General features: G+C 40.8%; 1 protein-coding gene across 3 annotated transcripts in view; it reads right to left on the minus strand.

Moving 5' to 3' along the window:
• LOC105468484 (fer-1 like family member 6) overlaps window positions 1-25,284 on the minus strand; it is a 214,810-nt gene that overhangs the window by 16,039 nt on the left and 173,487 nt on the right. For all 3 annotated transcript variants that reach the window (XM_071067847.1, XM_011718682.2, XM_071067849.1), the window contains 7 exons: window positions 23,260-23,430; window positions 13,849-14,009; window positions 10,441-10,583; window positions 8,167-8,255; window positions 7,643-7,741; window positions 4,181-4,422; window positions 2,204-2,367 (listed from right to left, as the gene is read on the minus strand). In XM_071067847.1, coding sequence (XP_070923948.1) covers window positions 2,204-2,367; window positions 4,181-4,422; window positions 7,643-7,741; window positions 8,167-8,255; window positions 10,441-10,583; window positions 13,849-14,009; window positions 23,260-23,430 — 1,069 coding nt within the window. The remainder of the gene's footprint in view (window positions 1-2,203; window positions 2,368-4,180; window positions 4,423-7,642; window positions 7,742-8,166; window positions 8,256-10,440; window positions 10,584-13,848; window positions 14,010-23,259; window positions 23,431-25,284) is intronic.

The following is a 25,284-nucleotide window of genomic DNA, read 5'->3' on the forward strand; positions in this document are numbered from 1 at the left end:
TTCAGCACATTTTAACTCTTTCCTACATTTCTGCCTGGTCCTCTCTCTCCAAGTTTGATCCTCTTCTGACCATTGTCCACACAGCATTAAGGGGATGTGTTTCCTAGGTGAGGCAGATCCCCTCCCTGCTGGAAATCATGCAGTGGCTTTCCTTTGAGAATGAAGTCCAAGCGTTTCACCATAGCCTTGAGGCCTGTGTGATCAGGCTCTGGTGTCCTCTCCATTTCACCAGCACTGCCCTCATGCATCACACGCCAGTTATGGGAGGTTTTTATTCATTTGGGATTTTAGTTTGTCCAAAGCACTGAACTCATTCCCACCTCAGGCTGTTTGCCTGTGGAATTTACTCTGTGGGAAATGCTCTTCCTCCCATGGCTCACTACATTTCATTCATCAAGTTTCAACTTAGTTTCACAGGCACAGAAAGGCCTTCCACTGCCACCATAGTGAATGGAAATCCCTGCATTGGATAAGCTTTGATTCGGTGCTGTCTCCCGCCCAGCCCTTGTTCTAAGTCATTCTTTCTTGGAGTATGTGTGAGTAGCTCTCTGTGGGTCTGTGTGTCTGAACTTGACTTAAGACTGTAAGCTCTGTGATGACAGAGACCTTGTCTGTATTACTCATGTCTTATTCTCAGGGCCTATCATTTGATAGAAGCTCAGAAAATACTTGTTGGATGAAATGAAGAAATAAGTAAATGACATGGAAAATGAAGAGTAATTAGGATTAAATGAAATAACAGGAGTCTGTACATATTTCTCAAAATCTAAAGGAATATAAGATATAATAGACGACTGCTATTATATGATCATGCATCTAAATTTACTGCTTATTAATGTAGACAGATTAGAATGATGTCAAAGGATAACAGTTTGGACTTCTGGGCCTGGCAATCCCCATTTTCCAACCTTGTACTGTGTTCAGGAATTTTGATCAGAGGGTTGTTAGCTTTCTACTGGGAGCCCCTTCATGCCTCCATACTGTACTCATCATGGTTCACTTGGAGGAGACATCTGCTGTTTTTCATCTATAAAATGCCTTTTCATTGTCCTTTGTCCTGTTTGAACCCTCAACTCCATCAGGACAATTGCATCCCTCTCACCTCTCCATTCCTTCCCTGCATTTCACACCTCGGTTATTCCATGCATGATTGGATGTTGACCTGTTTGTCCCTCTCACTGGACTCTGAGACGGCTGAGAGCAGAGGCCATGACTCATTCATTTCTGGTTTCATTCATGCATCCAACAAATATTGATTGCCCAGAACCAAGCCCAGAGACTGGCATGTAGTAACCCCTCATTAAGTACTTGAGGGTAAATGAAACTGGCTGGACCTCTCCAGCAACCTCACCAATCAAGGGTATCCAATTAAGAATGTATAGAAGAGACAAACTCTCAGAAAATATAATAAAACTAGACACCATGAGGTCAGACCAGCAGCTGCCATTTACCCAGTGAGGTACAAGGGGAATCCCTGCCTCACACCCACTAGATCCTCAAGCAGAGACAGAAAGAGAAATAGGTCTCTATCCAGACGTGCTACCAGAAAAATCCTGTCCTAGGTGTGCTTTTGCCACAAGGCACTAGAAGCGGGGGCAGAATGCACTCATCCCAAGGGGAGGCTAGCAGAAAAAAGACCCTGCTATCAGTCTCAGTACCTTTTTCCAACCTCACTAAGTCATCCCTCCTGCCTTACAGAGGATCAGTCAGGGAAAGAATAGGAAGAAGAAACTGTCTTCCCAATATTTGTTGAAGGTCAAAAATTCCTCCAAACACATGCCACACAGTCTGACATGCATTTGCTGGAAGTGGGCAATTCAGGAAAAGGGATACATGGCATCTCCTGCCATCACCTTCTTTGAAAAAAAATCATGCCTTACATTTGAGGATGAAGGCATAAGGTAAGTGCATTGAAATTGTATATTACTCAGGAATTCATGCATAATTTTAAGAAATGTTGAAAAATAATTAATGCCAGGGGCATAAGTTCAGGCCAAAAGGATAGAAAATCACCTCAATATAGATTGCTAAGTCTTCATGCATTTATAAAGTTTTAAAAGTTCTTGCTTCTTAGCAGAACCTCTGCATGAAGGGTTCATGTCATTTCAAGGCATTTTACTTGAAGTTCACAAAATGACTCATTGAAACAGCATGATGCCCCCAACTTCCCCCATCTCCTCCACCTCCTATAGCTGTCACTTACTGTGAGTTCTTTGCTCTTAGAAAAAGGCCACCAGCCACGCACACGTTTTTGCTGGAATATAGAGATCTTGGTATCCTCACTTGCATTTTCAAACTTGGCGAGATCACAGGCTTTGGCAGACTTAGCTGCTCGAGGGAAACTGTTGAGGTTCATTTCCAGGGTGCCTGTGGAGAGATGACCCTTACAGTTAGGGAAGCATTTTCTAAAAGTAACAGAAGAGCTTCTCAATAACCATCCTCATTCATTCATTCACCCTTCACTTCCTAGTCATTCAATCAGTACCACATTGGATCACAACTATGTGCTAGGTATTGGGAGTACAAATAGGATTGAGACATGTTTGGTGTCATCAAAAGATTAATCACATGGTAGCAGGTAGAAGACAAAGGAAGAGCTTGTTTTAACTCTTAAGTTAACAATACTTAACTTGCAAGCCTCAGTTGCAGGCAGCATCACTGCTGAGCACCTCCTCTGTTCCCTGAGCCTGGATTATTGGCTTTAACCTTCCCCTGCTTTAGCACTGACAACCCCATGAGATCCTCCTCACCCCACTTCACCTCCCTCTTGGTGTCCACTAAACTCTTCCAGGTCAGAGACTACTAGTCTTATTGTCTTTGTATCTACTCTGCAGGACAGGAAATGAACCTTAGTGGGTTCCCAACACTGTTTTTCCAATGAGTGAACACAAGGCAGAGTAAGAGATTGCCATGAGTTCTATATCTCTTTAACCATTTTTTCCTATTATAAATTAACATTTGTTAAATATGGAAACTTCAGAGCATATATACATGGGCAAAAACATGAGAATGGAAAAATTTTTCATAATTTCATCCCTAAAAAGTTGAGCACTGCTCTGTGTATTGGTGCTTAGCCTTCTCTGACTATCCCTTTCTCCTATACATATAAATGTAGTTTACAGAAATGAGATTTTTCTTTTTTCACTTAATGCATCCTGTACAACTGTCCAATTCATTAGATAGTCCCATATTTTTAACATTTGCAGGACTGTCACTTGAGTGTGTAAGCCAAAAATAAAATTTTAAGCCCCCCAACCATCTGAATGGACTCCTCCTCTCCGCCAAAGGCATTCTAAAATTAACCTGAAAAGCTAGTTCTAGGCCATTGATGGGAAGGGGGAGTCAGACATGCCTCATTACTGTTAACATCAACAAAGACCTTAAGACTCATAGAACAGACTCTTCAAGTCTGATAATCTATCTTCTCCAAAGCCTGCTACCTTGAGGCTTCATATGCATGAAAAAACCTTGGTCTTCACAACTCCTTATCATAACCCAGACATTCCTTTCTCTTGATTCCAGGTTTTTAGACGATAACCAATTTCCAATTGGAAAACCTTTGAATCTGCCTACGAACTGGAAGCCCCCACTTCCACTTGTCCCACCTTTCCAGACCAAGCCAACATACATCTTATGTGTATTGATGTCTTATATCACCCTAAAATGTATAAAACCAACGTGAGGTCTGACCACTTTGGACACATGTCATCAAGACCTCCTGAGGCTATATCACAGGCCTGTTCTTATTCTTGGCAAAATAAACTTCTAAATTGATTGAAACTTGTCTCAGGTACATTTTGGCTTACAAGTGCTTACTATGTGTGAGGCACTATGGCGTGCTCTTTGTGTTACCACATTTACAGCTCTGCCCCTCTCTGAAATATGTAATATTACTACCCTCATTTTACAACTGAGGCACAGAGCAGACCAGTAATTAGCTCAAAGTTTAATGACTTTTTAGTGGTAGAGCAAAGATCAACTTAAGTCTTTTGGAATATGTAGTGGTCCATCATGTGGATGCACCATCACTCATTTAACTAATCCCTATTAATGGCTATTTGGGATGTTTCCAAGTTTTTGCTATTGTAGATAGTGCTGAAATTATTAGCTTTGTAACTAAATCAGACCAAGCTCTCCAAAAGCTGAAACTAATATGTGCTTGATGAAGTCACTGGCTTACCCAGGAAGTCATCTGAGGACAGCCTTTCAAAATCCCAAACCTGCAGCACCAACACAGCGGGAGTCTTACACTCCATCTTCTCTAGAGAGAAGATGTTCTCCCTCTTGGTAATGACCATTTGCTTCTCAGCCGGGAGATACTGAAACGGAAACAGGAAGCGCCAGTTGAAGTTGCCCTCTCCAGTCAGGGAGTTGTAATGCACGTCTGTCTCCTGCTTGTCATCTTCCAAACCCTTTAACCACCTGAGAAAACATTTCAAAAAATTCAAATACTCAGAGTACGTTCTCCAGCCATCAGGATAATCATAAGCGATTTAGCTCATTTCAGTGTGGTCACAGATCATAGTTTAAAAATCATTATGATTAGATTCAGTTGGAAGTTTCCATTTTAACTTGAATGAGTAAAATAGGGGTCGGAGAGTCTGTCATAACAGAAAAATGGCTCATTCCAAGACAGGCTGGGGAAGGGTCTTCAATTGCTTGTATAGATCTGAAGCCCCATGCAATCAAGATGGGGAATTCAGGAAATATAAAGTGAAAGTGTAATCTGAATCTCTGTCACCCTGGGAGCCCTCTTTGTAAGGGATGCCACCTCTATACTTGAGTGTTAGAACAAGATTACCCAGTACACTGAGGACTCTGAAATTGGGCTGCTGTAGACCTGTGCCGTCAGGCATGCACTGGGCTGGTATAGACTTGTGTTGTCAGACCTGTGCCATCAGACTAGAATTGGTCCCCTCCTCCCTGATTCTAGGCCTAGAAAGCCCAACAGGCTTGGATTGGTGTGGCATGGAGGGTGGGAGGGCTGCCTGCACCCATCTGGATTCCAACTCTGACCGCACCACTTACTGTGCAGCCATAGGTAAGTTATCTAACCTCCCTGTGTCTTTGTTTCATCTGTACACTGGAAGCAATTATAGCACCTAGTTTATAGGGTTGTTCTGAAAAATCACATGAGATGATGCCTAAATGTGCCTTGGACATTCCAAATTATCTATCATATTCTTTCTTAGTATTACCTGGTCTTCCTCCTCCATCCCCAGCATAATATAAGTTACAATTAGTACATTTATCCCTACTACTTTGTCCATGGTGAATTAATTGAGAAAATAAGTACTTTTTATTCAAACTAGTTGATAATTTCAAACTGTGTGCTTTCTGAAAGCAGACATCCTTCCTTCCCAGGGCAGGGAAGAGGGGAGTGAAGGCCTTTCTCTTCACGGAGGAGTGTCACCACTCATGTATGGGCCCAATTATTTAGCTAAAGATGGTGTTCACTCAACCAATACATTTGTGGTATCTGTTCTGAGGCTATGAGAGAGCTTGACACCAGGGGAGTGTTAGGGAGCACACAGAGATGGTCCTTGCTTCATGGAGCTATAGTTATAGGGGAAAGGGGAGAGAGGGATATGAGTGAGTGGCAGAAGTCACTAGAGAGAGAGATGTGCAAAGGCTCCGTGGAAGAAGTAGTAAGGATGCAGCCTTAGAAGGTCTTTCTTCTTAGTTCTTCTTGCAGAGAGCAAGGGGGAGTGTGCTATGAAATGAGGCTGAAGGGAGAGGCAGGGGCTAGCTATATGGGATATTTTAGGATGTATTAAGGATTTGAATCTCTGTTCAGAGAAAATGAGATGTCATTGAAGGGTTTTAAGGACAGGACTGACATGATCAGATTGTGTTTTGAAAAGATAGCTCATGTTTAAACATAGAGAACAAATTATTGGAGGGCAAGAATGAATATGGAGAGGCCAATTTGATGGTGGCATTGGTATTGCTGTGGTCCCATCTAGCAAGAGATGATGGAGGAAAAGACAATGGTGGGATGAGGCTAAGATGGAGAGGATGAACAGTGCTGATGGCCACTTGGGAGGTGAAGTGGACAGGCTCTGACAGCACATTAGAAATGGGGAAGTCAGTGAGGAAAGGGTCTGCAGATTTGGGGTTCTCAACCTAATGGATGATGGTGCCAGTCACTACGATAAGGAACCACAGAGAAGAAAGTGTTGTAAGATCATTTTGGTTTTAGAGTTGTTCAGTTTGAGGTGCTGCTTTTGAGGAACCTACGTAGACACATTGGGAACAGGAGTTGTCAAGAATGGAAATTAAAAGGTGACAACTAAAGCCATTGGTTATTTGAACCACTTCATTCAAGCAAAGTGTTAGTTGAAAATGGCAGAGAGATAAAAGAGTGGGAGATGAGAAGTTGGCCCAGGACAATGCTACGAGCTATTTAACTGCTAGACGGCAGAAAATGAGCTTTTGAAGGACACAGACAAGAAGTAATCAAGGGGATAAGAGAAAAAACAGACACGTGTTGCTACAGAAGTTAAGGCAAGAAGGTGTTTCACAAAGAAGAGGTGCTTAGGTGTGACAAATGCTCCTCAGACAAATGCAATAAGATAAGGACTAATTTTTAAAAACACAAGACAATTAGATTTAGCAAAATGGAGAGCACTGTCACTTTAGCGAGACCTGCTTTGGTGGAATATTGGGAAGAAAGCCAGACTGGAGTTGGCTGAGGAGTGAGTGGGAGGGAAGGAGACAGAGAGTGAGTGAATAGACATCTCCTTCAACACATTTTCCAGAAGGCCAGCTTCTGGAAGTCTCAACCCGAACTCTCCCAGAATCCTTCCGAATTTCAAGCCATGGTAAAATACCTATTTACAGGATACTTTAAACTGGTGATGAGACAGCAATTTCAGAGGATCTTAAAATCTTATTTTGGGTCATGCTCCTTCTATTCCTCCTGCTTTGTAAAAGTTTAACTCATTCTATATTTTTATTAAGAAAAAAATGGGAATTTTGAACCACTGGATGTGGTATGACTGCAAGTCATTGATAACATACATTCTGGAGACAGAATACTTCCATTTGGGGAAGGCAAAGAGATATTAGCATAAGGCAGAGGTAGGTTTTAGTTAAGGTACAGATTTAAATCACCTTTTTTCTGATGCCGTACCACCTCATCCCCTTCCCTGACTAGTGGTCAAAAGGAAGCAGAGCCAAGATGTAAAAGAGATATAAAATGCTTCTCTGGGTCTTAGGCTGTATCTTTTTTTAATCAATACCACTAGCAAACAGGAAGGTCTAAATTTTAGCTTTCACATTCACTTTACAATCTGCTTGACATATTAATCTTTAACAGCACCACATCACTCTGCTTCCTTCTGTTTAAAGATAGATACATGACAAATGTTACTGAATAAGTTTAGGTATCCAATGTTTAACTGAAAGATGTATATGTAATAATTTTTCCTCATAAAATATTTTTATAAGCTAATAATTTTTAGCAAAATGACAAAATAAGACAAATATTAGACAAAGAAAGTGGCCTTATCTAACAAAGCAAGACGGCTCCTTTTGTGGGCTGTGGGTTTAGTATCCTCCATGAGGCACAGATTTGGTTAGGGTTTAAAAAGGTGAGGAAGGAAGGAAAAGGGAGGTTGGAGTTGGTTGATAACCTTACCCTTTCACATAAATATCACTTGATTTTTGGCCTGTGAAGAAATTCTCATCCTCTAAAATGACATCTTCAGTGTTCCAGATGGTCACTCTCAATTCGTATCTGGGATGGGAGAAGGATGCATTAAGTTGATGACCTTGAAAGCTGAGTCAGTTGCTGTCTGTGTGGTTCTAGCATTGCCTTTGGTCTGTAAGTTTCCTAAAGTTTGCCAAGTTCAGAAATATCAACACTCAGGGGCTTGGTTCTGTCAGAACCAAGTATCCAAGCTGGAGACCTTAGAACCATCAAGGACATGTATTCCTCTGAGCAGGTCTTCCTTCTATTAACCAGCATTTTTCAGATGAGGAACTGGAAACTCAGAAGCCCCTCCCTTAAGACAGGGGCCACCACCAGCTCCTGCAAAACTGGCCAAGTGGATAGTGAGGTATGATGATCAGGTAACCTGTCAGTCACCAGATAAAATGTCAGGATTCTTTTGTCTGCTACCCTGGTGTCTTCCCCTAAAGCTGGGGCTACAGCTGACATACCCTTTGGGTCGCCTTGGAGAGATGTCAACAGGAGGTCCAGGTTGAGGCATATCCTTGGGAAACATGTCTACCCACATCTGCAGGCGGCCCTTGTTAAGAAAAAAATATCTTCTTTAGCTTTGGGAGGGGGCTGAGGGGCATGAGTAATTGATAATTCATGGTTGTATAAGATCCTTTTAGTAAAAATAGATATTAAGTATAGCTTGGTAGTTTTATAGATGTCTATTTAGCATATCTGTTGACTTCTGTGTGTATATATATATATATTTAGGAATTAGAGCATAAATTAAGAGTAGGTGAAGGGTGAGTAAACCTTTATTGAGCATCAACTTAGGGGGTAGACATAACGCTATCTATATACTTGACACACATTATCTTATGAACTCTTGCAACATCCCCACCAGGTAGATGTTATTATTCCTTTTTGACAGAGGAAAAAAATATTTTGAACATGCTTAATACACAATACGTAGCATAGTCTGTATTCAACCCTTGTGTGTCGACCCCAGAGACCTTGCTCTTTCTGTAAATTCCTAAGGATTAAAAAGATGATAATCCCATCTGTCACAAAGATCATCCTTCAATGTAATTTTACATCCATTATCTCTGTTAATGTTCACCCCAGCCAGGATTCTGTTCTATACATAAACTAAAGCTCAGAGAAGTCAACAAAGTTTATATGACGTTCTGTGGCTAGTTAGTGGCAGAACAAAGCCTCCCATCCATTTCCTTGAACTCCATACATCAGATTTTACCCTGGTACAAGAGATTTAAGAGCCCATGTGAGAAGCCCTGTGGATTCCATGCCCAGCTCTGTTGTATACATTCTAAGAACGCTGTCAGCTCTGGCAAGAGGGGAGTAAGGGATGTGGGTTGGGATGATGGGGCAAGGGTGGATTTTATACGAATGAGGTGGGGCTCCACCAGAGCATGAAGATGATGTAGGATTTGGATGAAAAGGGGCTTTGGCTAGAAAACAGTGGCTCTTCGGAGGAAGAGAAAATGTAAGCAAAGGTTTCACATTTGGGAAGAAGACCAATTGAATAGAGAAAAGTGGGATGATTTATTTTCTAAAGACATATTAATATTCACCCTTAATCAGAAAGCCACATCTGACCAGCCAAATGAAGGATCCTAGTAACCAGATGATTTCAAACACCTGGCAGTGAATTTCAGGAACCAACCATAAGCTTCTACATCTGATAATGGTTTACCCTCTCAACGTGCTCCTCCACACATGCAATCACTAGGTCTATATCCCAATACCTCTGGGATAGCAGGGTGAGTGTTTCTAACCTGTTATAATCAAACTCACATGATTTGCCCTTCAGTGAGTGAGTCCAGAGCTGGGGCAGAAGCTGGCTTGGGGTGTGAACCTGGCATGGACCAGGGATGCAAATTGCCTGGGCTAAATCCCATCTCTACTACTCCCCAACTGAGTAATTCAGAGCAAATTAATTGAGCTCTCTGAACCTCAATTTCCTCATTGTAAAAGTGAGGATCATAATAAGCCCATCATGAGGCTGCAGTAAGGAATAAGAGGAAGGTGTCACACACTCCCCTGTTTAGGAAAATCCTGGTGTGTGTTCCTTGTACCAGCTTGATTATTAACAGTGCCCTTGTTCACTCCCAAATGGCCCCAGTTTGAATAAACAATTCTATGGTCATCCTAAATAGTTGAGATAATTTGCGTAAAGGTCCTAGTATACGGAAGGCTTTTCACAAAGTTTATCTTGTCTTCCCTTCTGACTCCTAGCCCAGCTCTCTAGGTATTTTTTCCACACAGCTGCTTCTTACCAGTTATTTAAGGTAACCTACCACCTATTGCTTCTCTGAGAATAGCGTGTGTTATCATTAGGCTGTGTACTTACAGACAGATTTTGGACACAGTCCTGGGCATACCCAATGGGTTAAGTTTTTCAAATCTCCAACATTCTTCCAAAAGTGTTTGGTAACTCAAATCATAAAATGCCTTAGGTTGAACACTGACTCCAGGGCAGAGCTTCTCAAATTCAGTATTATTGATATTTTAGGCTGGATAATTCCTTGTTGGAGGGAAGCTACCTTGTGTTTTCTAGGATGTTTAATTTAGCAGCATCCTTGGCCTCTACCCACTATATGCCAGTAGCAACCCCACCTACCTGTGACAACACAAAATGATTCCAGACATTGCTAAATGTTCCTGAGGGAAGGTCAAAATTGTTCCTGGATGAAAACCATTACCCTGTGGTACACAAGATTAACTTTTAGGGCCAGAAAAGTCTCACCCACTACCTGCTCCATTCCTGGCTTATCCTTGTGGTACAGCGGCCGAGTTTCTATGTGCTCGGGAACTAGTCTGCACCCGACTTCTGGGATATCTTCCCAAGAGTGTAAAACCTTGAGGGCCAGGTGTTCATAAGACTCCACTATCTCATCTGCAGGAAAGACAAAGAAATTTGTCAGGTGTGTGTTCCTGCAAGGAGACAGTGACGGGCTGCCATATGCATTTTTAAACACTTAGAGGCTTATTTAAATGTACCAAGGGGCTGGGTGCAGTGGTTCACACCTGTAATCCCAGCACTTTGGGAGGCCAAGGTGGGTGGATCACTTGAGGTCAGGAGTTCAAGACCAGCCTGGCCTACATGGCAAAACCCTGTCTCTACTAAAAATACAAAATATTATCCAGGTGTAATGGTGGGTGCCTATAATCCCAGCTACTCAGGAGGCTGAGGCAGGAGAATCGCTTGAACCCGGGAGGCAGAGGTTGCAGTGAGCTGAGATCTCGCCACTGCACTCCAGCCTGGGTCACAGAGCAGGGACTCTGTCTCAAAATAAATAAAGTGTACCAAGGAACAGGGAAAGAAAAAAAAAAACACAGAAAAAGATAAAAGGATGGATGGAAAGAGGTGGAGATAGAAGGGAAGGGGAAAGAGATAGAAAGTTTAGAGAGAGGGAAATTAGACTAGTTCACAAGAGGACCCAGAGAGCAGTCTTGGTCCTGGAGTAGGGGCTCCACCCACCCTCTAAAGGTCTACAGATCACAAACATGGCTTCAAGGTACTGGAGAGGGTACATTTTTGAGTTCGCTCCGCAACTGTTTGCTAACATGCTGTGAGAGGGCCTGGAAAATCAGGGTGGCTCGAAGTGAGGTGGTTCAATGGGCACAATGTCCATCCATAGGGACATCTTTTGTCTTCTCACGGTTGCTTTAGATTTCTCTCCTACCTACACCCACCCGCAGGAAATGTCCTCTCATCTGCCATTCTACCAAAGAAGGTCATTCGTAATAAAAACCACAGGTGGAAACGATACTCACAACACAAGACAAACATTGTTGAATAAAACATTGACAAAATTTAGAATGGCCTAATCTGATATAGGAACATTGAATTGTCTTTTAAAAAAGGGGGCCACAATGCCCCGTTTTACATGATGTGATTGTGATTATTATATATTGCATGCTTGTGTAAATGTTTTATTTATCCCATAAATATAAATGCCTATTATTTACCCACAAAAATGAATAATAAAAATAAAGGGGCCACAAAAAAATCTCCCAGTAGCAATAATTACAATCAGTAAAAGTTGATAGAGACACACAAGAAATCAATGAATAAATCTTTGTTAAAGTTTAAGCAGCCAGGAACTAATCTTATGAACATAATTTCAGACTTCTAGTGGGCAAAAAAGTGGTAATTGTTTAATTATGTAGACTATTGACCAAAGAACTAAATTGGCTTAATAGAGTATATTGTGAATAAATATTTTTCTTAATATATCATTAATATCAATAATCTGCATGTAAGAACCTTCAATGGGTTTCTGGACTTGAAATAATAAGGTAAAAGGAAATCTTGGTATCAAAGTGGTAGGGGTCAACATAGTGTCTAAACCATCCTATGTATGGTTCAATACTTTTGATGCAGTGACCTCATGCCTTTAACTGGGCCCATTGTATCAAAAGTACTGAACCATATGTAGGACACTTTAAATCATCAAATGCATGAGCGAGTGATATGGTTTGGGTCTGTGTCCCTGCCTAAATCTCATATCCCCAGTGTTGGAGGTAGGGGCTGGTGGGAAGGTGACGGGATCATGGGGGCAGTTTCTCATCGATGATTTAGCACAATCCCCCTAGTGCTGTTCTCGTGATAGAGTTCTCACAAGATCTGATTGTTTAAAAATGTGTAGCACTGCCAGGCATGGTGGCTCACACCTGTAACCCCAGCACTTTGGGAGGCCGAGGTGGGCAGATCACCTGAGGTCAGGAGTTCAAGACCAACCTGGCCAACATGGTGAAACCCCAACTCTACTAAATATACAAAAATTAGTCATGTGTGGTGGTGTACACCTGTAATCCCAGTTACCCAGGAGGCTGAGGCAGGAGAATCGCTTGAACCCGGGAGGTGGAGATTGCAGTGAGCCGAGATCGTGCCACTGCACTCCAGCCTGGGCGACAGAATGAAACTCCATCTCAAAAAAAAAAAAAAAAAAAAGGGTAGCACTTCCCCACTTTCTTTGTCCTGCTCTGGCCATGTGAGTGCCATGCGGGCTACCCGTTTGCCTTCCACCATGACTGCAAGTTTCCTGAGGCCTCCCCAGAAGCCAAGCAGATGCTACCATGCTTCCCACAGAGCCTGCAGAACCGTGAGCCAATGAAACCCCTTTTCTTTATAAATTACACAGTCTCAGGCATTTCCTCACAGCAATGCAAGAACAGACCAACACAGTGTGACAGTATGAGAATTCTTCTGTATCATTAAAGTAAATGTGATTTTTTTTCCCCTCACTCTAAATGTTATGGAAGCCTCTCTGGGAGTGTTACGTCCCAGGATGTTCATGTGGAAAATCTACTACTTGATGTTAAAATAGGAGAGTTACTGGTATAACATTTATGGGGGTAATTTGGGTTGTGTTCAATTATTTATGCTATATAATATTCACTTCAAGACTATTGCCCGCCTTCTGACACAACAATTTTACTTCTGTGACCTATACTATAGAAATTTCAGAAATACACAAAAATATGTATAAGGAAGTTCATTATAGCATTGTCACTACAAAAAAAAAGAATACAATGTAAGTAAATGGCATAGCCATAAAAAGGCATATCATCACTAATCATTTCAAAGAACAAAGGAGAATCAATATTGGAAATTTTCAAAGCTGGGGACAAAACTACATATTTATAATTCTGTAAAAATGTGATATATTCTCAAGTCACACACAAGTGCAAGAAAATATGCCAGTGAATAGTGTGGTTGAATCTCAACTTGGGGATTATGAGTGATATTCATTCTTCTCCTTACTTTCCATACTTTCTACCTATGAGCATGCATTTAAGACTGAGTCTTGCTCTATTGTCCAGGCTGGAGTGCAGTGGCACAATCTCTGGTCACTGTAACCTCCACCTCCTGGATTCAAGTGATTCTCGTGCCTCAGCCTCCCCAGTAGCTGGGATTACAGGCACCCACCACCACGCATGGCTAATTTTTGTGTTTTTAGTAGAGACAGGGTTTCACCAGGTTGGCCAGGCTGGTCTTGAACTCTTGACCTCAAGTGATCCGCCTGCCTCAGCCTCTCATAGTGCTGGGATTACAGACGTGAGCCACCGTGCCCGGCCACCATAGCCAGAAATATCACTAGAATCAGGATTTTCAAAAGAAGAGCAACAGCAGCAGGTATTTTGCAGGGAGTTACCAGTGTCCTCTTCAGTGAAGGTAGTTTTTCCGGAAAAGACTTGGTTTCCTATCTGTATTTTCCCAGGTTGAAAGTAGGGTCCATCCAGCTTGTTGTCTTTGCAGAGCTTGGTGAGGATTTCAGTGGGTTTGGACGTGTCTCTCCAGGCATTGTATCCTTCTCTGAAAAGTGGAGGGAGGATACACTTTGAGGTCCCCACCAAAAGAGCCACCCAGTATGATTTGTGCAGTTTCCTTCAGATTTAACTTGCTATTCTATGTACCCGGGGCTAGGGATTTTGTTTTCTCTCTTTTCTGGCCAAACACAGCTTGCCTGAAAGGCGAGACTTCTGAGTAGCTTAACAGAAAAATCCTTTGAAGGTAGCTTTTTTGTTGTTTTGTTTTTGTGGGGGTTTTTTTTGTTGTTTTTTTTAAGCAATGTACTTCTCATTTTTTAAAAATTGAAGGGAAATTCACATAACAAAATTAACCATTTAAAAGTTGACCAATTTGGTAGCATTTAGGATATTGACAGTGAGGTACAACCATCACCCCTATCTAGTTCCAAAAAGTTTCATCATCCCAAAAGAAAACCCTGTACCCAGAAAGCAGTTACTCCTCTTTCCCACCCCCCAGAAGCTCTGGCAATCACCAGTCTTCTTTCTGTCTCTATGCATTTCTTTGAAGGTTATATTTGTTTAGTTTTATTAATTCCCTAGCAGACTTAATAAAGTTTCACCATGTTGGCCAGGCTGGTCTTGAACTCCTGACCTCAAATGATCTGCCTGCCTCAACCTCTCATAGTGCTGGGATTACAGACATGAGCCACCGTGCCCGGCCACCTTACTTTTATAATTAGATGTCCCGTAGCCAAAATTATCACTAGAATCAGGATTTTCAAAAGAAGAGCATTTCTTTGCAGGTTATATTTGTTTAGTTTTATTAAGTCCCTAGCAGAACAGCCACTCGGCTGCTGTTGTTCCAAGAGAAAAGCCAGACTCATCCTTTCAAGGCCTCTGCTTCTTCCCTCCCTTCTCCCTACCCTACCACCCCGCCAAAATCATAGTATATATCCATGTCACAGATAAGGTCTTCTGTTGTTTCTCTAATCAGTGATAAGTTTTTAAATCTCCCCAACCTATTCTTTCCTTAAAAACTAGCTGTTTGGTTAAAATTACTAATTTGCAATGCAGCACTCCCAACCAGCCAGGACCAAGATAAGCTTGGTCTGCTCATTGGGACACTGGGTTCATCAGAATTTAATTTAAGCATTTAAACAAATCAACATGGCTTATAAAATGGAGCTATCAAGTGGTTTCTCCACATTATACCAGAGAATCCTGAAAAGGTCATCCAAGCCAGTTCCAGAGCCACACACAGGCCTTCCCAGAAATACGCATGCTTGTCTTGTTTTAAAAACTTTTCAGTGAATAAAGGTTGCAAGTCCCCAAACTATACTGCTCCCTAACAGGTCAGCCAGAAAATTCTTCTGAACACAAGATGTACCATTTTCCTGTGGTTTCCTTCCCCAATTTCCGAGTGAGAACAGCCAATCGCTGTCTGAATGGAATCCTCTCAGGCACTTGGAAAGCTATGTAAATCCCCCAAAAATCCCTAGTGGAACCATATGGTTCCACTAGGGACTGAAAACTAAACGGGCTCTCTAGGCTCCAGGAAGAACAGACCAGAAAGAGAGACTGTATGAAATCATGCCATGAAGGATATAGGCGCTCCGAGTCTGTTACAGTGTAAATTGGCACAACCCTCTGGAGGGCCATTGGGGCATATGTATTAAGAGTCCCAGAATGTGCATTCCTGTTAATGGAGCAGTCCACCTTGCTGCATCAATATTAAGTGAATTATCAGAGAGGTGTGCAGTGGCTTTTGTATGAGAACATTCATAGCAACAATATTTGTAACAGAATAAAGAAAAATACAAATGCCCTAAAATTCAGGAAGGCAAATTGGTTTTACCATCTTATAATTCCTATGATTGAATACTATAGATATATTGGAATAATGACATAAAATGCTTGGGATATAAGGGTGAGTACAACAAGCAGGTTATAAAACTGCATGGATAGTAGAGTCCAGTTAGGGAGAAAATAGCATGGAACATATTGAAAATGAAATACTACACAAGAATTTTTATATGAGTGGAATAATTTGAGAATAATTTTGTACTTTGTTTTCTAATTTCAATGAGTGTCTTATAGTTAATAAAAATATTTTTTAAATTACACCATATTCTTAATTTTTTTAAGCTATCAGTACAACATGCTTTTAAAAAAATAAAGCTGGTAGTCTATATTTTAAAATTAAGCAGCATTCAAAATATTTGTAAAAAGTGAGAGTTTGGGGGAAGGAGACAGAGGAACACCAAACTGAAACTATACACACAAGATCAGGTGAGCAATCACAGTACCTGGTTTTAACATGATATTAAGCAAAGAGGCACTAAAGAGGGTAAGAAAGACAGTCTCGAATTGTCTATGCCACTCCTCCCCCATTCCCTGGCAATGGCCCTGTGGCATGGAGAGAGGATCTGTGCACTTAGGGAAGGAAGAGCACAATAATTTTCGGACTTCGGATTGGAACTCAGTGCTGCCCTGTCACAGCAGAAACACACACCAGACAGAACTCAGAACTCAGCTGGTGCCCATGGAAGGAGCATTTAGACCAGCCCTAGCTACAGGCAAATTGTCCATCCAAGCTGTTGGAACCTGAGTTGAGTTTCAGCAAACTCCGCCACCGCGGGCTAAAGTACTCTGGGGTCCTAAATAAACATGAAAGACAGTCCTGGCCACAGAGACTGAAATTCCTGTGCAAATCCTACTACTATGCTGAGCTCAGAGCGAGTGGGCTTGGGGTACACATGACGTAGTGAGATACCAGCTGGGGCGGCCATGGGAGTGCTCGCACCACCTCTCCCCTAATCCCAGGCAGCACAGCTCACAGGCCCAGGAGAGACTACTTCCCTCTGAGTTTCTTGAGGAGAGGGAGAGTAAAGAGGATTTTGTCTTGCACCTTGAACACCAGCTCAGTTGCAGTAAATACAGCACAAGGCAGAGTCTTGGGGCCTCCATTCCAAGCCCCAGCTCCCAGACATTTCTAGACGTAGCCTGGGTCAGAAGGGAACCTGATGCCTTGAGGGGAAGAACCTAGACCTAGCAGGATTTACTTCCTGCTGACTAAAGAGCCATTGGGCTTTGAATAATGAGCAGTGAGAGCCGGGTAGTACTTGCTATTGGCCTTGGGTGAAACTCAGAGCAGTGCTGGCTTCAGGTGTGACCCAGCACATTCTCAGCCATGGTAGCGATGGGGAGAGATTCCTTCTGCTTGAGGAAAGGACAGGGAAGAGCAAAGGGGACTTTGTCTTGCATCTTGGGCACCAGCCCAGCCATCGTGGGGTAGAGAACCAAGTGGGCTCCTGGGGACCCTGATTCTAGGCCTTGGTCCCAGATGGCATTTTTGGACCTGCCCTAAGCCAGAGGGCAGCCCACTGCTCTGAAGGGAGAGACATAGGCCAGGCAACATTCACCACAAGTGAACGTTGGCAGTAGCCAGGCAGTACTCACCATGGGCCTGGGGCGGTGGTGGCCATGGGGAGAGACCCCTCTGCTTGAGGAAAGGGGAGGACTTTATCTTGTGGTTTGGGTGCCAGTTCAGCCACAGTAGAATAGAACACCAGGTAGATTCCTAAGGTTTCTAACTCCAGCCGTTGGCTCTCGGATGGCATCTCCAGACCCATCTGGGGCTATGGGCCTGAGGGGAAGGACAGAAGCCTGGCTGGATGTGCCACCTATTGACTGAAGAGCCCCTGGGCTTTGAGTGAACATAGGTGGTAGCCAGGCAGTGGTCCACTGCAGGCCTTGGGCAAGATTCAGTGCTGTGTTGGCGGCCACTGGGTGTGTGTGTCACCCCTCCCCCAGCTCCAGGCAGCTGAGTGCAGAAAGATAAACCCCATTCGTTTGGGGAAAAGAGAGTAGAACAAGAGACTCTGCCTGTAATCCAGGGAATTCTCCTCGACCTTACCCAAGACCACCCAGGCAATATCTCTACAAGTGTGCAGGAGCCACAGTATTACTGTGCTTTGAGTGTCCCCTAAATGCAGATATGGCTGCAGTAACCAAATATTTAGATTATAATACCCAAGTCCCTTCAAATATTTGGAAAGCCTTCCCAGAAAGGATGGCTACAAACAAGCCCAGACTGCAAAGACTGCAATTAATACCTAACTCTTCAATGCCCAGACACTGACAAACATCCACAAGCATCAGGGCCATCCAGGAAAACATGATCTCAAAATAACTAAATAAGGCACCAGTGACCAATCCAGGAGAGACAGAGATATGTTTTGTTTCAGACAGAGAATTCAAAATGCATTACATTACATTTTGTTACATTAAGGAAGCTCAACAAAATTCAAGATAACACAAAGAAGGAATTCAGAATCCTACTGAATAAATTTAACAAAGATTAAAGTGATTAAAAGGAATCAAACAAAATCTAGAACTGAAAAATGCAACAGACCTACTGAAGAATGCACCAGAGTCTCTTTTAACAGCAGAATTAATCAAGCAGAAGAATTAGTGAGCTTGAAGACTATTTGAAAATACACAGTCAGAAGAAACAATCGAAAAGAATGAAGCATGCCTACGAGATCTAGAAAATAGCCTCTAAGAGGCAAATCTAAGAGTTACTGGCCTTAAAGAGGAGGGGGGGGGACGGGGGGAGAGAGGAGGAGAGAGAGAGATTGATCAGAGTAGAAAGTTTATTCAAAGGGATAATAACAAAACTTCTCAAACCAAGAGAAAGATATCAATATTCAAGTACAAGAAGGTTATAGAACACCAAGCAGATTTAATCCAAATAAGACTGCCTCAAGACATTTAATAATGAAACTCCCAAAGGTCAAGGATAAATTAAGGATCCCAAAAGCAGCAAGAGAAAAGAAACAAATAACATACAAAGGAGTTCCAATGTGTCTGGCAGCCGACTTCATAGTGGAAACCTTATAGGCCAGGAGACAGTAGCATGACACATTTAAAGTACTGACGGAAAATAAACTTTTAGCTTAGAATAGTACATCTAGGACAAGTATTCTTTAAATATGAAGGAGAAATAAAGACTTTCTCAGGCAAACTCGGAGGGATTTCATCAACACCAGACCTGTCCTATAAGAAATGCTACAAGAAGTTTTTAAATCTGAGAGGAAAGGATGTCAATGAGCAATAAGAAATTATATGAAGGTGGGAAGCTCGCTGGTAATAGTAAGTACACAGAAAAACACAATGTTATAACATTAACTGTGGTGTATTAGTTATTCATATCTTAAGTGGAAAGATGAACATATGAACCAACCAAAAATAACTACAACAACTTTTGAAGACATAGTATAATAAAAGTAGAAACAACAAAAAGTTAAAAATCAGGGAGATAAAGTTAAAATATAGAGTTTTCATCAGTTTTATTTTTGCTTGTTATTTTGTTTGTTTATGCAGTTACTGTTATCAGCTTAAAATCATGGGTTATATTATTTTCAAGCCTCATGGTAACTTCAAATAAAAAAAAATACAAGAGATACACAAAAAATAAAAAAGCAAGAAATTAAAACATACCACCAGGGAAAATAACCTTCACTAAAAGGAAGAAGGGAGAGTAAACAGCAAAAACAATCAAAAAAATTTTTAAATCGAAGAAGTCCTTACTTAACAATGATAACATTGAATATAAATGGACTAACCTCTCCAATCAAAAGACACAGAGTGGCTCAATGGATAAAAAACACAAGACCCAATAATATGTTGCCTACAAGAAACATACTTTACCAATAAAGATACACATAGACTAAAAGGATTAAAAAAAGATATGCAAATGGAATACAAAAAAACAGGAGTAGGTATACTTATCATAAGACAACATAGATTCCAAGACAAGAACTATAAAAAGAGGCAAAGAAGGTCATTATGTAATGATAAAGGGGTCAATTCAGCAACAGGATATAACAGTTGCATACACATACACCCAATCATGGACCACCCAGATATATAAAGCAAAGAGCTAAAGAAAGAGATACACCCCAATACAATAATAGCTGGAGATTTCAACACCCAACTTTCAGCACTGGGCAGGTCATCCAGACAGGACACCAAATAAGAAACACTGGACATAATCAGCCCTGTAGACCAAATGGACCTGATAGATGTTTGTAGAACATTTCATCCAACAGCTGCAGAATACCCATTCTTCTCCTTAGCACATGGAACATTCTCAAGGATAGACCACACGTTAGGCCACAAAACAAGTCTTAAAAAAATTATTTTAATTGAAAGTATATCAAGTATCTTCTCTGACCGCAATGGAATAAAACTCAAAATCAATAACAAGAGAATTTTGGAAACTATACAAACACATGGAAATTAAACAATATGCTCCTACATGGCCAGTGGCACAATGAAGAAATTAAGAAAGAAATTTAAAAATTTCTTGAAACAAATTAAAATGAAAACATAACATACCAACACTTATAGGACACAATGAAAGCGGTACTAAGCGGAAAGTTTATAGCAATAAGCACCCACATCAAAAAAGTAGAAAAACTTCAAATAAGTAATGTAACAATACATCTTAATGAATTAGAAAATCTAGAGCAAACCAAACCCAAAATTAGTAGAAAAAGAGATAATAAAGACCAGAACAGAAATAAATGAAATTGAAATGATAAAAATGATGAAAAGATTAACAAAATGAAAACTTGGTTTTTCAAAAAGATAAACAAAATTGGCAACTCTTTAGCCAGGCTAAGAAAAATGGGAGAACTCCTAAATAAATAAAAATTACAGACGAAAAAGGAGACATTACAACCAATACTGCAGAAATTCAAATGATTATTAGAGGCTACTAATGATATGTTAGAAATAAATTGGAAAATTTAGAAATATATTAGTAAATAAATTGGAAAACCTAGAAGAAATGAATGAATTCCTAGCAACATACAACCTACCAAGATTGAGCCATGAAGAAATTCAAAACCTGAATAGACCAAAAACAAGTAATGAAATTGAAGCTGTAATAAAAAGTCTCCTAGCAAAGAAAAGCCCAGGATCCGAGGCTTCGCTGTTGATTTCTACCAAACATTTAAAGAAGAACTAATACCAATCTGAAAAACAGAGAAAAAGGAAATACTTCCAAAGTCATTTTACAAGGCCAGTATTACCCTGAAACCAAAACCAATCAAAGACACATCACAAAACAAAAACTATAGGCCAATATCTCTGACGAACACTGATGCAAAAATGTTCAAGAAAAATTTTCAGCAACATACTAGCAAACCAAATTCAACATCATTTTAAAATGATCATTCATCATGATCAAGTGGAATTTATTCCAGGGATGTAATGATCATTTGACATACACAATCAATCAGTGTGACATCATTATCAACAGAATGAAGGACACAAACAATATGATAATTTCAATTGACACTTAAAAAGCATTTGATGAAATTCAACATTCCTTCATAATTTAAGAAACTCTCAAAAAACTGAGTATAGAAGGGACATAGCTCAACACAATAAAAAACATACACAACAGACCTACAGTTAGGATTACACTGAATGGGGAAAACTGAAAGCCTTTCCTCTACAATCTGAAACAAAACAAGGATGCCCACTGTCACCACTGTTATCCAACACAGAACTGGAAGTCCTAGCTAGAGCAATCAGATAAGATAAAGAAATAAAGGGCATCCAAATTGGAAAGGAAGAAGTTATCCTTGTGGGTAGATAATATGATCTTATATTTGAAATAAAAAACTAAAGATCTCACAAGAAAACCATTAGAACTGATAAATTCAGTAAAGTTGCAGGATACAAAATCAAGGTACAAAAATCAGTAGCATTTCTATATGCCAACAGTGAACAATGTGAAAAAAAGAATCAAGAAAGTAATCCCATTTACAATAGCTACAAATAAAATACCTAGGAATAAACTTCAAGAGAAAAGATCTCTACAGTGAAAACTATAAAACATTGGTGCAAGAAATTGAAGAGGATACAAAAAACCAGAGACATATTCCATGTTCATGGATTGGAAGAATCAGTATTGTTAAAATGTCCATACCACCCAAAGCAATCTACAGATTCAGTGAAATCTCTATCAAAGTACCACTGACATTCTTCATAGAAATAGAAAAAACAATACTAAAATTTACATGGGACCACAAAAGACACAGAATAGCCAAAGCTATTGTAAGCAAAAAGAACAAAACTGGAGGAATCACTTTACCTTCAAATTATGCTACAGACTTCAAATTATGCTACAGAGCTATAGTAACCAGAAGAGCATGGTACTGGCATAACAACAGACACATAAATCAATACCACAGAATAGAGAACCCAGAAATAAACCTGTTCATTTACAGTGAACTCATTTTCAACAAAGATACCAAAATAATAGAGAAAGGACAGTCTCTTCAATAAACGATGCTGGGAAAACTGGATATCCATATGCAGAAGAATGAAAGTAGACCCCTGTGTCTCACCATATGCAAAATTAAAATCAAAATGAATTAAAGACATTAGGTTAAGTAAAATAAACCAGGCACAGAAAGACAAACTTTGCATATTCTCTCTTAAACACTTGAACTCATGGAGATAGAGAGTGGATGATGGTTAATGAGTACAAAAATATATTTAGATAGAATAAGATATAGTATCTGAGAGCACAACAGGGCAACTATAGTCAATAATTTATTGTCTATTTTAAAATAACTAAGTATAATTGGATGTTTATAATATAAAGGATAAATATTTGAGGTGATGGATATCCCATTTGCCCTGATGTGATTATTATGCATTGTATTCCTGTATCAAATGTCATATACCATATATATATACACACACACACAACACACTTATGTACCCACAAAAATTAAAAATACATTTGAAAAAAGAGTGAAAGTTGGGTCAGTTCTTCCTTCATTTATAAAATGTGGATAACACCTCAAAGGGTGGTTCAGAAAATTCAATGAGATACTCTATGTAAAGTGCTTTATCAAAAGTACATGAATGTTATAATTAGTTTGGACACCGGCATTTGTATTATATTAATTATTCTTCTAGCATTATTATCCACCAGGGGAACCCTATTTCAAGGCACATCTGACTCAGTGAACACATACATTTAGCTCTTGACTCTTGAACCTGCCCTTGGTTCTCAATCAGAGCTGCCTCCCCAGTCACCACGACTCTCAAATGCACTGAACAGAGTCTCCCCAAGCCAGCTCTGCTGATGTGGAGCTCATTTGAGACATTAAAGCTGAGCCTGGTCTGGCCTTCCTAGAGATGGACAACTGGGATGCAAAGTCTGGAGCCCTGAAGGCTACAACAGCTTCAGAATACCAAGTGTCTCCCAGGTAGAAAGAACTTACATCTCATACTGGCTCTGCAAGCCACAGATGGCTCGGTGTTTGCTGTAGAAGCGGTTCTCCAGGTCGATCTTGGTCTCACCAATAAGGTCATCTGTGCCAATCATGTCATGGTCATAGATCAGGATGGAAAGCAGAGACTCCTTTGGGAATGTGGCTTGGATCTCAAATGACCTGTGGTCCAAGCAGAGACTTCAAGAGTAACATTTGGTGACACAGGGAACCATTCCCAGCTTCACTTTTAGCTAGCCCACTATTCATGTGAACTCATGAAATACTCAGCAACTCAGTTAATACTTAGCAGATATTTGTTTGGTTTAATTTTTCATTGCAGTACAAAGAATTTTCAATTCTGTTATCAATTTCAAATAGCCAATAATCTCCCCTTTTCATGGACCACATCTTGTAGTCTTCGACTAGGGTGATGGAGAGGAAAAACTTTGGATTTTGGTTTCAAACAGGACTGATTTTTAATTTTGGTTTTGAATCTGCAACTTCCTGATTGTAAAACTTTGGGAAAGTTATTTAATTCATCTTAACCTCCATATTATAAATGAGTATATATGTCTTCTTTATAAATTTAGCATAGGGTTTAAATGCAGTATTGTTTCTATAAAACACGTATTTTACTTTCAGGCATTCAACTGGTACCCAATACGCTGCCATTCCCCTTCCCCTCCATTATTGCTTCATCAACAAATACTAGCTACATTTATTTTAAATGAAAACCTTATAAAAACATAGAATTGCAAGACCAAAGTGCTGTCTCTACAAGACTATGAGCCCCTTGAGAACAGGGACCTGCCTTTCTTTTTTTTGGTTTCTGCATTGCTGGAGCCTGCACTAGACCTGCAGAGAGTACACACAAAATAAATGTTTCTGTGACCCATACAAGATCTCAGAAATCACCATATCCAATCCCTTCATTTTACAGATAAGGAAATTGAAATCTAGAGAATACTAGCGACTTGCCCAAGATCATCAATCAGGCCAATCTAAGTGCCAGGTTCTTAATTCCTAGCTCAATGCTCCTTCCATGAAACCACACCAATGCAAGTTGTCTCAAGGAGCATTAATGCTGTTGGATTTCCTGTGATGATAAATTATCCATGCTACTGAGTTCCTGCATTGGGACTGGTACTTGAAAATTAAATGTTAAGCAAAACTCTACATTATAGGGAAATGCCTTCCTGAAAACAAAATCAAGGACACAGCAGTATTCTCCAGCTGTCTAGACTGTCTGCTCTGGTACAGGATGGGCTGGGCTGGGAGCAGTGGACAGAAAGGAGGGGGAGCAAGGAGAATGCGAGCCCATTATTTCCCTGCATGTCCACAGGGCTGTCTGGGCTGCTGCCCTCATGGTCAGATCCACTTAGCCCTGACACTCACTCCCCAGTGAAGCAGGCACAGCAACTGCAGCATGCCCAAGCCAATTAACCCTCCTCAGAGAGAAAAAAGCAGAGATGCTGGACAGCTCCAGTGATGGTAACTGACAGAAGCGGCTCTAGCAGGCCAGGGATATGGTTGTGTGGGAAAGAAATCCATATGTATGTCTTCCATCTGAAGGCACCGTACTGCCTGCCTGAGCTCCAAGATTTACATTCTAAACTGTAATTGATACTCTGCAGGTGCATCACAAGGAAGCCTCCAGCCATGTGCCCCTGAGCCATCACCATTACCGTCACTGGAAGGACTTATTAAGGGTTTAACTGCTGCTGGCAACCATGACAGAAGACTTAATCACCCTGGCCCATCTCCCCAAGCTGTGGGCCCACATATTAATCTCACCTAAATTTCAAACGAAGCTGTCAATAAAAGTTACCAAAAACAGGGTCGGGCGTGGTGGCTCACACCTATAATCCCAGCACTTAGGGAGGCCGAGGCAGGTGGATCACTCGAGGCCAGGAGTTCAAGACAAGCCTGGCCAACATGGTGAAACCCTGTCTCTACTAAAAATACAAAAATTAGCCCAGCGTAGTGGTGGGCGCCTGTAGTCCCAGCTATTTGGGAGGCTGAGGCAGGAGAATA

This window comes from Macaca nemestrina, chromosome 8 (genome assembly GCF_043159975.1).
Source record: "Macaca nemestrina isolate mMacNem1 chromosome 8, mMacNem.hap1, whole genome shotgun sequence".
Lineage (NCBI taxonomy): Eukaryota > Metazoa > Chordata > Mammalia > Primates > Cercopithecidae > Macaca > Macaca nemestrina.